The 16093-nt window shown below is 35.6% G+C and overlaps 1 protein-coding gene across 1 annotated transcript in view; it reads left to right on the plus strand.

Annotated features, from left to right (window-relative positions):
- wg (wingless) overlaps positions 1 to 12853 on the plus strand; it is a 32825-nt gene extending 19972 nt beyond the window's left edge. The window contains exons 3-4 of the mRNA XM_034984625.2: positions 8501 to 8799; positions 9669 to 12853. Coding sequence (XP_034840516.1) covers positions 8501 to 8799; positions 9669 to 10196 — 827 coding nt within the window. The 3' untranslated portion in view covers positions 10197 to 12853. The remainder of the gene's footprint in view (positions 1 to 8500; positions 8800 to 9668) is intronic.
- Positions 12854 to 16093: the final 3240 nt, after the last annotated feature.

Genomic DNA, 16093 nt, shown 5'->3' on the forward strand with positions numbered 1-16093 from the left:
AATCTTTCAAATTAATCTCTCGGAAACACCTCGACGTGATGGCTTAATGTGGAAGGGAACATATTTAATTAGTGCATTAAATTCGAATTATTTAATGGTACTCTCCACGAGGCCAGGTGTTCGTCAAATGTCAACAGTGATTAAGTTTTATTTTACGGGGCGGCCGAGCGGTCGCCGCGTAGGATTTACGAGTTTTTGACTTTTATAAATTCAACGCCTCGCCTTAACTGCCAATCCGGCGGGATGGAATTATCGCTCGGTGCTCGCTGTAAACCGACTTCGGGACCATTTATTATCCACACAGATAATCCACCGACAGCACTTTATTATCAGTTATAATAATAATTTACTTTTATAGATTCACATTACTCATGTTTGTTCTTATTTGACTGCGCTTGATGCGGTGGAATTGCCCCAATAAAATAATAGCTCGCCTCAATAATTACGAACGCTTTATGCCGAACTGTGGCGGGATGTGATGCTAATCGTTATTTGTATTAGGGTCTTATGCGCGCTCGGTGTCGGATTATCGTTGTACGGGTAGTTAATTAGGCCCATAGAGGGAATTTACATTTTATTTAATGCCGTGACTAATGCGGCCTCTCGAATAAAACATCTTTTAAATCTGTCATAATTTTTCTACGTCGCGATTCGTTCGCAAAACGCGACAATCCTCTTTGTTCAGAGGAAATCGATGGCATGCGCATGGAATAAAATACTTTTATTGCATTATTAGTTTATAGAGATACAAACTTAGTGTGGCTCTCATTTTAATTAAACTCGATGTAATTTTGTAGACACGTTCTAGACATTTTTGAAACCTAATATCTGTCTGTAGTTTGCCAGTTTTCCGTGAAAATAACTATAACGCGTAAAATTTCTCATGCGCCATTTAAACTTTTTGTGTCCAATTCCATGTCAAAAGTACAATTTTAGTCCTTATTTTAAAGGTGAACCGTACTTTTGAGATGACAGTTAACCCATAGAGTTACAATGGCGCGTGAGGAGTAATTTTTTACGGACTATACTTACGTAGTTTCAAAGTAACGCGTTACACGGAAATCTGGAAAACCACAGACATAGACACATGTATAAACATTGTATAAACCTTTTTAAGGTGATCTTATACCAATAAGACGATCAGTAAGAGACTCAAGAGTATAATATTATGTATGTCAAACGGGTTAGTTTCGATTGTGAATCAATCGGGCAGCAGTTTAATAAACATATCGGGGCAATTAAAATTGATATTCCGGTTGTTATTTATATCCGTAATTGGTATAGTAATGGGTTCCGTTATGTCATAGCCGGAGATGAAGTAAAAGTAGCGAAATAAAAACCTCAGTGGGCGTACAGATGTTTGTAGGATGAGAGCTGGTGTATGAACTTGTGCAAGTATTTTATACCGGGTAATTTTTTTGACAGACGAAACTGACCATAGCGGTTGTTTAATAAACTAGGTTAACGGAATAGGTTTCTTGATAGACACGACAGACAGACAGGCAAGGTTCCGTACGTATTTTTAGTACAGAATCCTAAAAAAAATATCCTGCCACTAGTGAAGTTATAAGCTTTTAGCGTATTTTACTAGTACAAAAATAATAAGCAATAAGCAAACTGATAAGTGTCAATTTTTCAACATTTAACAGAAGTCTAGTGTGTAGTAGGAACCTAACACGCCATTTTATAAAATTATGTATCAATTTATTTATCAATTTTATTAGATGACGATTATTAATATCTGACTAGACTTTCAAATAAAACATAAACCTTGGGATTTTTTAACATATAAAAAAACATTTGTTATCTATAGATTAGTGGCATCTTAAGTAAGTGGGACATAATGAATTTTGCTCATATTAATTAAACCTAATTTAAAAGGTAGCATATAATATTATGTGCTATTTCAATTCAAACACTTAAAACTCCTGGACTCATTATCTTGGATTAGGTTACCTATATAAGGTACTTTTTGAACAAGGAAATAGATCGCCAGCTCTTAGACAATACAGGCCAGGTGTGTCTACAGATATCTATGTGTTGTGGAGAAGATCCCTGCACGTGGTTGGGCCACCTGGTTGGCACCCCGTCGCCGTGGCTGTCTGAGTCATGGTCACCAAATATCCGTGAACGTCTCACCTCGGGCAATTACTATAAAACCATTAGGCACTGAATACAATTAATATATAAAACAGACTTTACGTTGTGGATTTTATAATACATAGGTAGTTATGATAGGGCATAATTTTCAAGTAAAGCTGCTTTTAAGAATTTAAGTATTCCAGTGAATATTGAATTGCGCATTCAACTCCTTAACATAAACTAATGGACTGAGCCAGCGCCTGCCCGACCTTCGTTATTTTTTGTCCTGGCAACCCCCTGTCAGACGCCTTAAAAATTTAAAAGTTTAAGGGTGTCTGGCAGCGGGTTGCCACGATACTGTGTCTGGCAAGGCATGACGTGATTTCTAATACTATACCGAAGAAAATATAAAAAGAAATAGACTTTATTAGACGTAAGATTTTTTACATCTTTATTACTTGTTATCTCCCAAAGCCACCATGATCCAAACTTCATAGTCACTGTTCCTTCCTGTGTCGGCCAGAGAAACTTTCAGCTTTTATAACACAACGAAGGTCTGGCACGCACTGGCTCTCTCTCTCTATAAGTATTTAATTAAATATTAGTTTACTGCTATTTTTAATTTGGTATTCATTTCTAAGAGTACATCTATTTTGAACTTTATTTTCACTTAGTACCCGTTAACTGTTGAAAATAATTTTCATTTGATTGCTAGAGAAATTACGGGTTTAAAATTAAAATCATACTATCAAGCAATTTTAAATAGATACGTACTCGTACTTATTTCAATGCAATTAGAAAAAAACCTGTAAACCCCTAAACTGCTGTAGCAACTGATACATAAGTAAAACGTCTTAGGTGGGCTTCCTTACAGCATTACACACTAATGGAAAATACGCTTATAAAATACGAATTTAAAAACATAATAAGCAATATATTAGTTGTTTTATAATATCTGAAACGGGTCCGGACTCCACGCCATCGGTATTAAGGACTCAATAAGCAAATGAAATCATTTTTTTATTGAGTTGTCATCGTGGTCCCTATATAAATTACGGAGCGCACCAACGTAGGGCCCGGATCGTTTTTTACTTCGTTTTGGGACGTTACAGAAAAGTTTTTTATTCAGCAATTACTTGAGACGTTCGAACGGGAATTTTAATGTCAATTTCGCCATCATTCAATGCCTTGGAATTTAATCTGTTAACGAATACAATATTCGATGCGCTTGCCTTTTTAATAATGATCTGAAAGGTAAGTGTCACAGTTCATGAAACATCGTTTCTTACTTACACATGTCGGCTATCCTTTCTGACTGCCAATTTTTTAAATTCAAAACTTTTACAAGTGCTTCTGAATCGTCAAGAGAATCTACTCGTTGACCAACCTGCAAAATTTAACGGATTCTAGGTCAACGGGAAGTACCCAATAAGTTTTCTTGACAGACACGACAGATGGACAGACAGACAACAAAGTATATCCTATAAGGGTTCCTTTTTTTTGAGGTACGGAACCCTAAAAATGAAGGATTTTTTTAAAACAGCCACTTAATGTTAAAGGTAATAAATATTTAAACTCTATTTTCATTACCTAGTCTGCTGAAAGCAATGAAGCTTATGGGCAATGCCACTTATTGAAAGGAACAGCTACAGGCTACAGCTATTTTTATCGTTCATCGTTAGCCTATGTATAATAGACTTATAACCCGATATTTTAATATGACCCAGTTACATAACAGATGGTTAAACCCAAAGTGTTGTAACCCACTTTGCTTTATATTGAATGTTCAAAGTTTAATCGTAACTATAACTTAACTTTAACCGCTTGTCACGCAATCTGACCTAAGTAAAATACAAATATTTAATGAACATTTAGTGTTAGGTTATTCAAGTAAATATTTAGTTATGTTCTGTGTATTTTTGTAATTTTTGTTTGTTAATCCAGTTAAACAATTACTAAACCGAAATGACGAAAATGTGTCTAAAATACTAAATCTGATGTGAATCGAGGTCATAGTTAAATACAAAATAACCACGTCATTTATTTAGGCTATTTTTAGGGTTCCGTACCTCAAAAGGAAAAACGGAACCCTCATAGGATCACTTTGTTGTCTGTCTGTCTGTCTGTCCGTCCGTCTGTTTGTCGAGAAACCTACAGGGCACTTTCCGTTGACCTAGCATCATGAAATTTGGCAGGTAGGTAGGTCTTATAGCTGGCATTAGGGAAAAAATCTGAAAACCGTGAATTTGTGGTTACATTACACAAAAAAAATTAAATTGTGATCATAAACTAATAATTAGTATTTTCAATTTTCGAAGTAAGATAACTATATCAAGGGGAGTATCATATGAAAGGTCTTCACTTGTACATTCTAAAACCGATTTTTATTTATTTTTATGCATCATAGTTTTTGAATTATCGTGCAAAATGTCGAAAAAATACGACTGTTGTATGAAACCCTCGTTGTGCGAGCCTGACTCGCACTTGACCGGTTTTTTTTATTCATGTACGAAATATTACTACCTTATAATACAAGATCTCTATAATTATTATGATTAATGCTAATAGACAGACGGACTACTTTCGGTTTTAGTCGGAAGCTTCTTATAGCGACCTTGACAGCCTCCGATGATTCAACTTGGAATAGTTTAACATATCTATTATTATACTATTAAGCTGTAGGAATTGCTTGTTTTTATGGTTCCGTCCTCAAAAGGAAAAAAAAGAACCCTTACTTACCCTTTGACCGTCTGTCCATCGCAACTGTCAAGAAAACCTATAAATAAATAAATAATCATTTATTTGGAAGAATGTTTGTACAAGAAAGATGGAAATTACACTATAATCAGAGGCCATAACATGCTACTAAATTAATAGGGTACTTCCCGTTCACCTAGAATCATGGTAGGTTTTATAGCACAAGTAAAGGAATAAATTACGAAAATCACGAAAAATGTGTTCATGAACAAATAATTAACTAGATAATAATACCAAGAATAAGATAACTATACCAAGGGGTATCATAAATTATGAAAGGGCTTTTACCTGTACATTCTAAAACAGATTTTTATTGATTGCAAAATGTCGAAAAACTACGATTGTAGTACGGAACGATTCACTCCCCTCATAAACTTATTAAATACATACATATAAAAATAAATTACTCAAGTAGGGTACATGAACCAATGCTAAAACATCAATGTCACGTCTTTCGATAATCCCCGATCACTTCTGATAAGGCAATCTTTATCGATACGCACTAATCGATAAAGAATACTCAGCTATCGATATAAGAGATTCGTTGCGCGCGCCAGTACCACTTGTAATGATCAAATTTATAATCTCCCGGGTAGGTAAGAGTCAGTTCTTTTATTTTCAATCGACAAGATATACCCTCTCTCTTTTAATTGTATTTTATGAGTATTTGATTCTAATGCCGGGCCATTAATTATTTATAGTATTCGATACGGGATGAGAGTATCGATTTATGTATTCGTTTGGGAGATGAATGGAGGCATCGATTCTTTTGTTCGTGATTCGAGTTCTTACGATAATTACTGGGCATTACAACACTACAGCTTATTCAATAGCGATGCGTCGCGATTAGTGTCGAGTCATTAATTGATATTAATTTTGCACTGAATACCAACCTGCCAACTTAACGTTGTTTAATATGTTCAGGGTTCCGTTGGTTATTAACGTTTTATATGGACACCTATAAGAATATCACGTTAGTATTCATTATATCTACGACTGCCAGAAAAAGGAGTGTAATGTTTTCAAGTTGTGACTTTCTTTATTCCAACATTACTTCTAAATGCCTAAACAGATTCAGAATTCTTACATGATTCCGAGTGACATTGATGGATATAAATTTTATTAAAAAAATATGACGGCTATATGGCGCCATTTTTGAATGTAATACGTATCTAGGCTTTAGTCGGTAAGAGCCCGACCTCCATGCCTCCCCGGGCGCTGTGATCCATGAGATCATCCCTATAAAAAAGGAACATGATATCTGTGTGCCTCCTGCAAAAGTTTAGTGTGGGGGCTGTGCGGGTGTGCAGGACGTTCCCTACCCGATTGCTATCTCGACCTGTCGCAAACTATAAAGTGGGAGAAAAAATAATAACAAAATTTAATTGAATCGTACAACTTTAAAAAATAATCTATGGTCCAAGAAGGAACCCTAATTGCAAATCTATTCACATTGGACGAGTTTTATTTAAAACAAAGTAGGTACATCTCCAATTATTCTTATGATAGTAATCAACTAATGCTATGTAATCAGTATCACGATTCACGAGTTCAAATCAGTTTTATTTGAATACCAAATGCATTAGATACCCCAAATTTTTTTGTATATTTTTCTCGCCCTAAGCCATAATAAAATTTGATTAAAATATGGGTGCCCCTTTTGCTCGCACGAATTAATTATGTGGATGCCAAACATGCCTCCGCAAAATACCATAAACCTTGTATTCTTATTACAAAAACAACAATATTAAGCCAGGAGCAAGGTTTACCTGCCTTTTACAAGTTTATAGCAGTCTATAATCACGAATATGTTAAGAACCACCTAGAATGCTAAGGTTTTAGATTTTTTAGCCAACTTCAAAAAAGTGGAATTTGTTAATTACATTTTTTTTGTTATAGGTATTACTATACTATACTATACTTACCTAAATATTTTATTTTTTTCTATGTATTGTTAAATTTGTATATAATAGTAACTGATTCAGCGTGAACTACTACGCTAAAAAAAACCATAAGTAAACAAAAAACATGTTCGCATTATTGTCTTTTTAGTGAAATCGGCTTAGGGCACATCTGTTATATCTATAATATAAATGCATAGGTAGAAACATTTTTTGTGTTTTTAACCGACTTCAAAAAAAAGGAGGAGGTTCTCAATTCGTCGGAATCTTTTTTTTTATTTTTTTTATTTTTATGTATGTTCCCCGATTACTCGATGACGCCTGGACCGATTTTGACAATTCTTTTTTTGTTTGAAAGGGTATACTTCAAAGTTGGTCCCATTTAAATTTGGTGAAGATCTGATGAACATCTTCGAAGATAGACACCGGAACTCCTCAACGGATAAGAGTAAATTGCTCGCGATCAGTGTAATAGCTTAGTAAACAGTAGATTTTTAACCAGTCATAGCATAATTCCATGGGGCCACTAAAAATTGTCAAATATTTTTTTTTTACAAAAAAAATAAAAACCGACTTCGATACACAAACACTAAAAATTGAAAAATAATTTAATTTATTACCGAATATATTATGTATACAAGAGTGAATATAGTTCCATAATAATATTTTTTGGGGTCGGTGCCAATGAGGTGCCATGGTGGAGTCCCATAAAAATATGAAGTCTAGATGATTCGCGCAGGTAAAGCTAATTGGCACCGGCACATATATACATTTAGATTTGCTAGAGCCTCAATAGCTTTACCTGTGTAAAGGAGTGGACTGAAAACCGAAAGGTCGACGGTTCAAACCCCGCCCGTTGCACTATTGTCGTACCTACTCCTAGCACAAGCTTGACGCTTAGTTGGAGAGGAAAGGGGAGTATTAGCTTTAGCTGCGCGAATCGTCTAGACTTCATATTTTTATGAGACTCCACAATGGCACCTCATTGGCACCGACCCCAAAAAGTATTATTATGGAACGATATTAACTCTTGTATACATAATATATTCGGTAATAAATTAAATTATTTTTCAATTTTTTGTGTTTGTGTATCGAAGCAGGTTTTTATTTTTTTTGTAAAAAATTTTTTATACATTTAGATATACCTACAGTCAACACCAGCTATTGAAATCGCAAGTTTTATTTATCAATTTTTGTTTCTCGTATTATAAATTACATACTACTTAATACATTTTTCCAGAGTATTATATATAGTAATATAATAAGTATATAATATTTTAAGTTACCTACCTGATCTTACGTAGTCTCTGACTCAAGCTGTCTTAATATAAAATATGGTTTTCCAAACAAAGAACACTAATTTGTTACAGCATTTTGAATGCCAAATTTATCAATATTGAATTAAAATTAATTATTGATTAATATGATCACGAAGGTAACTCCGAAAAGTTAGAAAGTAAGACCGACCACAGAGTAAGGTCACACACACGGTAGGTATGTAGGTACCTATAACTTATTATTCTGTGAAATAACCTACCTCCCGAGTAGGTATAGTTGCAGTTTTATAGAAGGTATTAAAAAAAGGATTTGATTAATGAACCTAACTAAGTATGTTTCAATGCAAGTTACCTAGTTGGCTATCCGGCACGTGGAAGTTCCTTCATGAGACCTACGTCCAGCAATGGACGTCTATAAGCTACAGACACATATATATTGTACCTATTAATTATGTAATTCAAAGATTTTTTTACTTGTCGTAGGTTGCCGTGAAACAGCATTCATATACGCCATCACGAGTGCCGGAGTAACGCACGCGGTGTCGCGCGCGTGCGCGGAGGGCTCCATAGAATCCTGCACCTGCGACTACTCGCACATCGACCGCTCGCCGCACCGCTCCCGCGCCGCCGCCGCCGCCAACGTGCGGGTCTGGAAGTGGGGGGGCTGCAGTGACAACATCGGCTTCGGCTTCAAGTTCAGCAGGGAATTCGTCGACACCGGGGAGAGGGGCAAAACCCTGAGAGAGAAAATGAACTTACACAACAACGAGGCCGGCAGGACGGTGAGTACTTCACCGAGTCCACTTACGATACGTCAACAGGCCGTCCAATCACCACTTACGGTAGCTCAAATATCCATTAAATAAAACAATCCGAGTGGCCGTCGACGGGCTTGTCGTCGCTCTGTGTTTACATTACCATTACGGGTGACGATCGATTGTCAGCCACTTGACGTGTCGCTCGAGTCTAAAATTAATTATGCGTCAAACGGCTCAACCCATTGCACAACGACTGCGCAACAGGCGCCCATTCGTTGCGCTCGCGCATCTCCCTCCCACTGCACACCCACATTTGCATACCCACTGTATTCACCTTCCTAAAATTCATCAAAAAGGGAAGTCAGCCGTTTCGAGCCACCCGAACAAATCATTAACAGAGTCGCTTAATTCCTGTCACGACAGACGCACTGGGTGTCCACCTGATGAATATTCACAACATTCCATCGATTGCTTAACACATATTTAAACACTAGTCTGTAAAACGCGCTCTCCATCTACATGAGAATAAAAAATCTTTCGACCATTTTCTACGAAGCGCGTGCACTTGTAGGTTAGGAAAATATTTACTGTCTCCATCCTCGCGTCATTTATCTACCTTCTTAGAATGATGAATGTATCTGGAGCATGATTTATGATGGGTCCACGCGCGGTGACGACCGGCCCACCTCCTCACGATTTGTAACAATTTGCTCGATCGTAAGATGCGATCGATGAAGTGCGCTTGGAACATCATCGATCACCTGCATCGGCGCTTATCGAAGGAATTTAAAGATATTTGGACATCATTATAGACCTCCTCACACGATTGAATAAATTAAGATCTCGAACGTTTTTTTGTGGCCCGGTTATTAATCAAATTGTGTTGTCCACAGCACGTGCAAACGGAGATGCGCCAGGAGTGCAAGTGTCACGGTATGTCTGGGTCTTGTACGGTGAAGACGTGCTGGATGAGGTTGCCGACTTTTCGGTCTGTAGGCGATGCCTTAAAAGACGGATTCGACGGAGCGTCGCGGGTCATGATGCCCAATACGGAGCTGGAAGCACCGGCTCAGCGGAACGATGCCGCCCCGCACAGAGTCCCGCGACGAGACCGATACAGATTTCAGCTCCGGCCGCACAATCCTGACCACAAAACACCCGGGATCAAGGACCTAGTATACTTGGAATCATCGCCTGGTTTCTGCGAAAAGAACCCGCGGCTGGGCATCCCCGGTACGCACGGGCGTGCCTGCAACGATACGAGCATCGGTGTCGACGGCTGCGACCTCATGTGCTGCGGCCGCGGGTACCGCACCGAGACCATGTTCGTCGTGGAGCGATGCAACTGCACGTTCCACTGGTGCTGCGAAGTTAAATGCAAACTGTGTCGCACGGAAAAAGTAGTTCACACGTGTTTATAGACGAGCGGTACTTAATGACGTACGTTTGTACGCATCGAGAGAAACTAAGTGTTGGACTTGTGACTCGGACTCGACAGTGAACCTGTTTAAAAGTATTCGAAGACAGATAAGACGCCGTGTATATATAATATAATCACTTTACTTTCCTCCGTTTAGGAGTCTTTGAATTCGGAATTCACTTTGACTTATGTAAATAGCCTGTACCGCTGTTTATTTCACGTTAACGCTTATAATCCGTGAAATTAAAACAGGCGGTGCTAGTTCGTTTAATTTATTTGATTGTTAAGTGCGAACTTGTGATCTAGTGAAGTTTATTTTTTTGTGGACGCTGCCGTGGGGATACTAATGAGACCAGTTTTAGGACTACTTATTCCTATCAACTTGTAAACCCGCCTTCGCTATCGAAATTGGACTTATTGGTTTCCTTACGCGGTCTGGTGTATGAATTATTTAAGATAACGCGCTTAATAATGTGCCTATTCACCCGAGCGACACTACCTTAGACTACTTTAAATGGTATTGTCTAATATCATTACAAAGTTCAAATTTTTATCATATCTTAATGCCGCCGTAAGTTTTGTACGAATATTTATTCCAGTTTTACGTACTTTCTATTTTATAGACGTCCGCTTTGGGTGTACTGGTCGTATTAACTGTTGAGACTCGAGAGCGAAATTATCTTGTAATTATAATTTTATATTAATTATTTTAGCGGTCATTGGAATATGTGGCTTAACGCATTAACATAGAGTGCCCTCTTGGGTGTTCGCTAATAAAGGTTGCATTCGTCTCTTATCATTGAATAAGTAGCGCCATCGTAAAAGTGTCCCACATTATGAGATAAAGGCTCTCGAGAATTTTAATTAAATATTAAACGAATTAAATAATCAGTATTATACGTATAATATGGTATGCGTGCTGCGTCCGATATTCGAGATAAAGTTGCACGTAAGCCCGATTGACACTTGTTATACATTTTAAACACTCGCCTGTGCTTTTAAATTGTCCATTATTTATTAAAGCATGTACTTAATTTTTTTTGCCTTTATATATTTTTTAATTAGTAAGGAGATAACGCAAACTGTTGATTTGGGTTATATTGTATTTATTTTCATGTTATATGAACACAGCAAATAATGGTTTCGGTACAAATCTCTTATTCAAAAATAAATGACTGTTTAAAACTGGTATTAGAGTTGGTTATAAACTTATTTAATATACAACAAAGTCGACAAACATGTATATTTTGTATTAGACCGATGATTGTTCGACAGTTTGCATTATAAGATGAGAAGCTTTATTAATCTTAATTATTTGTATCAACGTGGATGATATCATTGTGATATAAATATAGTTTAGACAATATTAATAGAATAAGTTCTCCACTGAGCTTCATTATGTAATATATTAGAAGTTGAGAGTTGATTAGCGCTATCATTGTGTTTTGAATGTATTTATTAAATTCTATTTTGCTTTAAATTATGTTGTATTAAAGATAAATGAAAATATGTTAGTTTTAGTCAACTGATATACGAGTATAGCACTCCCTAATTAATTATATTTTTACAACTTTCCTACTACTCGATCCTGATGTTATATCGTCAAATATCTAATATGCTATGTAGTGTAGGTATATGTCTGAGCTACTAGTAGGTATGTATATTCTAAATTTTTATTACTAAAAACATATCAAAATTTGACAGCCACATATTATGTTATAAATTAATAAATCGACTTCATTGTAACATTACATACACATTAATTTGCAACATTTTTATAATATATTTTTGAATTTTATCGCTTATGTTTTATATTTAATCTTAGGTATTTGACGATATTTTTACACCATACTGACTGAAGCTTTAGACTAAACTTAGCCAAGAGTAAACTTACGAATTATTTGACTAAATATAAACTTGTTGATTGATCAGATAACACAAAAATAACGTAATTTCAGGTAGGTAGGTAGGTAATACCTATACCCTAATACTTTTACGAATACGCTTTCTTGGTTGAACTTTAATCTCAAGATTCAGTGACTATGATATATTATTATGTAAGTATCTATAATTATGATATTAGTGATGCACCCCTTTAGTACCTGTTGGTACTTTATTTTATTTTGTAAATATCGAACAGCTTACTGCTAGTAAGTTAATGAATTCAATTATTACGTTATCGCATTTAAAAGACTGAAGTTTTTTTATTTCATAGTTGTATCATGAAGCCATTTTTTTAAATTTTAGCGTTTAAATGAATGTGATAAAAATCGATTTTAACATATTTTATCTGTCGAGTATTCGAATCTGTATCGGATCTTTTATCGATGACAGTTGTCTGATTTGGAGATACCCTTGCCACAAAAGATTGCCAGTGTAAAAAATGCATGTACATATTTTTTATGAATATAAGTTATTTATGTGGATGTACCATTTTTATTGTTAATATTAGATAAACAATTACAATTGAAATCAGCTGAACGTGTCTGAATCTCAAATACTATTATTGTATAGTGAATTTACATATATTAAAATTATATTTCGTCCAGTGACTGTTTAGGGTTGGCGCATTATTGTAACAATATTGGTTGTAAATTAGTATCTATTTATGATTAAATATTGATTAGATGTTACCAAAAAATACAAAATTAATCAAACTTTAAGATTTTTATTACAAAACCATTTTAAAACGTTGAATAATATTATAGTTTGTACAAAATCATTGATGACCTCGGTCATAAACACAAAGGGTTCGAGTTCTACCTTATCTGCAATTTTCAGCGAATTTTCAGACAAGTCTTTGAGCCTGTGTAACTTTGAAACTCCATCTTTTACGGAAATCTGACAAACCACATTACACAGATATTAATTTTAGAACTATAACTTTTTAATAATTTCATTGAGTTCATTTGGTTAGTATTATAATAGAAATCAAACTCCATTTAAATGGAGAGCGCTATGAAATGCACTAGAGCAGATACATTTCCACCATAGATTCATCGTAATAGGTAGTTAAATTAAATAATCATATTTCTGGTTTCCACTGCAGCCGAGCTGGAGGAAATGTTTGATTTCGACCAATCAGATTATTGAGAAACTAGCTTATGCTCGCGACTTCGTCCGCGTGGACTACACAAATTTCGAACCCCTATTTCACCTTCAACTCTTTGATTTTCCGGGATTAAATGTATGTGTATGTGTGGGTACATCCAATATAATATTAATTAGGATTAGGATGAATGTGCAAGTGGGTATATCTATCTGTCTGCTAGCCCATGGCCCATCAGTTTAACTGATTCTGACGAAATTTGCTACAGGGATAGCTTGCATCCCGGGGATGAACATAGGTATAGGTTGTTTTACCGGTAAATCGAAGATTTCCCACGGGTTTTTTACAAAACCTAATTTCACGTGGACAAAGTCGCGTGCATCATCTACGATTTTTCATCTTAAAATCCAAAAGAAATTGTGAGGGTTAACACTAACTAATAATTATTATGAACTTTGCATAATCATTTCCGGACGCATATATATCGACTACCTACCAAAATTCTTTTCAAAAAAGGTTTCATTAAACATACCTACTTAAAATATAACGTACAAGGGAAATTAAAAACTGCCGTAGTTATACTAGACGATGCCCGCGCCTTCGTCTGCATTTTTGATTTTTCTGTAATAAAAAGTCCTTCCTCGAGATGCAAGCCATCTCTGTCCTAAATTTCATCAAAATCGGTTGAACGGATGGGTCGTGAAAGGGTAGCAGACAGGCATACAGATAGACAGACAGCACACTTTCAGATTTATAATATTAGTATGGATATGGATTATATTATTATAGTGAATAAAATAAGTACCTACCTAGTTAGATACCTCCTATGGGTAGGTACCTGTATAATACTGCAGTACTGGTGCAATATGAATCCTAAAAATACGCTTTTTTGGGTAATTCAGATCAGACGCAGTAAGGGTTACCAAATGGAAAAATAGAAAACCAGAACAGATTAGTGCTACATGGCAAAAAAGGAGAATCTCAGAAAAAATAAGGAGGACGTACATTTAAGTAATTTTATTTGTTTTACCTATTTGTCAAAACAACCTATTCCAAATTACATATCGTTATTTTTTAAGATAGCGATAAACATCTTTACAACCGTGTCTAGCGAGGTGTTTATTGTTAGATCAAAGATCTAAATTCAAGTGGTGACGCGTGACAATTAAAAAAGGAGAAAATTCGGTAGATGAGGAAGGACGGAAGGAGGATTTGTTCTCCATTTGTATGCCATATGGCAGCCCTAAGCGCAGTGATTATGACATCTGAAATCTGAATTTAATATTAGATCAATCCGTATTTACCGAATCAATTCCTTATTTGCTCCATCCAAATTGGATAAGACTAGTACGCAAGCACCCTAACAGTGACTGTATTTATTCTGGTTGCCATTAAAAGCAAGATAACAAATCAAATGAATATTGGCAATGGGTACAACGGAGAGAATGTTTAATAACAACCATCGACGTCCATGTCGATATACGATGATGTTTCCATTTTGAAATTTATGCGCGCGCGTTTCAGAACTCCATGTGAACTGTCATAATTCCGCCATTTTGTTTTATTGCGAACGCAACCGTACCGTAGCGTGCTTTTGATCGCGCAATTTTCTGAAACGGCTTTATTTTCTAACAAAGACTATAAAGATTCTACGAAGTTAGATTCTATTGTGTAAGTTTTAAGGTTCATTTTTGTACGTTGTGTGACTTCGAAAGTGAAAAGTCGTTCAGTGTTGGTGGTCGCGGTTGCCCAGGGCATGTTCCCACGAGTATCTCGCGCAGGGGAAAATTTATGTTTATGAACGAAGAAATCTGTCATAAGAGATACGAATGGCGTGGCTGAATCTGAAATAGCGTAAATAATTTTTCACTCAAAAGGATTTCGCCTTATAGAGTTTTTAATCTTCCCATGTGTTTGTAATAAAGCACTTGTAATATTCACGTATTTTACATATTATCATCATCATCAACAACCCAGGCTGAGCGACGTCCTTATCTACCACCGCAATCTAATAAACAAAAACAATAAAATGAACTACTTATTTTTTACAGAATAGGTTTTTTTACATGCGAGACTAATCCTGAAAACTTCGTTTGATAAGTATCCCTATCTTTTGGCCAAATATTAGCAACTTACCTACCCATAGGAAAAAAAGAGTACCATAATCTTAAAGAAAACCAATTTATTGTAGTTCGTTTATTGAATAAAAACTATAAAAGAAAACACAATGCGCTGTATTCAATTTGTGATATCGATTTTATGAAGCGAAATAAATTTTATTTTTTTCTACTTTAATGCAATGTTAACGTGCGTTAGGGAAACGTGGACTAAAGTTGCAGTTTCTTGTGTTTTTATGTTAACTGTTAACGGTAATTAATTAATCTGGTCTTATTCGACAACTAGTCAAATCAGTAAGTTTTTATCAAACGTCAAAAGGCGCGCTTAGTATGCGAGCTTCTATGAAATATTGGCATGTGACGTCACAACCATTTGACGTGCTTTTTTTAGTTTAATCGATAATTTAAAATGGTTATCACACATAAAACTAACAAACGTAACAAATTTTACGTATTTTGAAAGACCCTCTAATTAATAATGCCGTGTTAAAAATTATTATTGGGGACAATACACAGAGAAACTAACGCTTTAGCTTTTATAAAATACCGAAGGTCTGGCATGCGCTGGCTATTATAGTCAGTCCATTACATTTGAACCAATGTTTAATGTCGTCAAATTATTTTATCTAAGTGTTTTACAGCTGCTATAATATTTGCTGGAACTTTACGAAGAAAATATGAACCAGAACTATTGTTAAAATATTATAACACAAGATCAGAAGCAGGCTTCGA

The sequence above is a fragment of the Maniola hyperantus genome, chromosome 1 (genome assembly GCF_902806685.2).
Source record: "Maniola hyperantus chromosome 1, iAphHyp1.2, whole genome shotgun sequence".
NCBI lineage: Eukaryota > Metazoa > Arthropoda > Insecta > Lepidoptera > Nymphalidae > Maniola > Maniola hyperantus.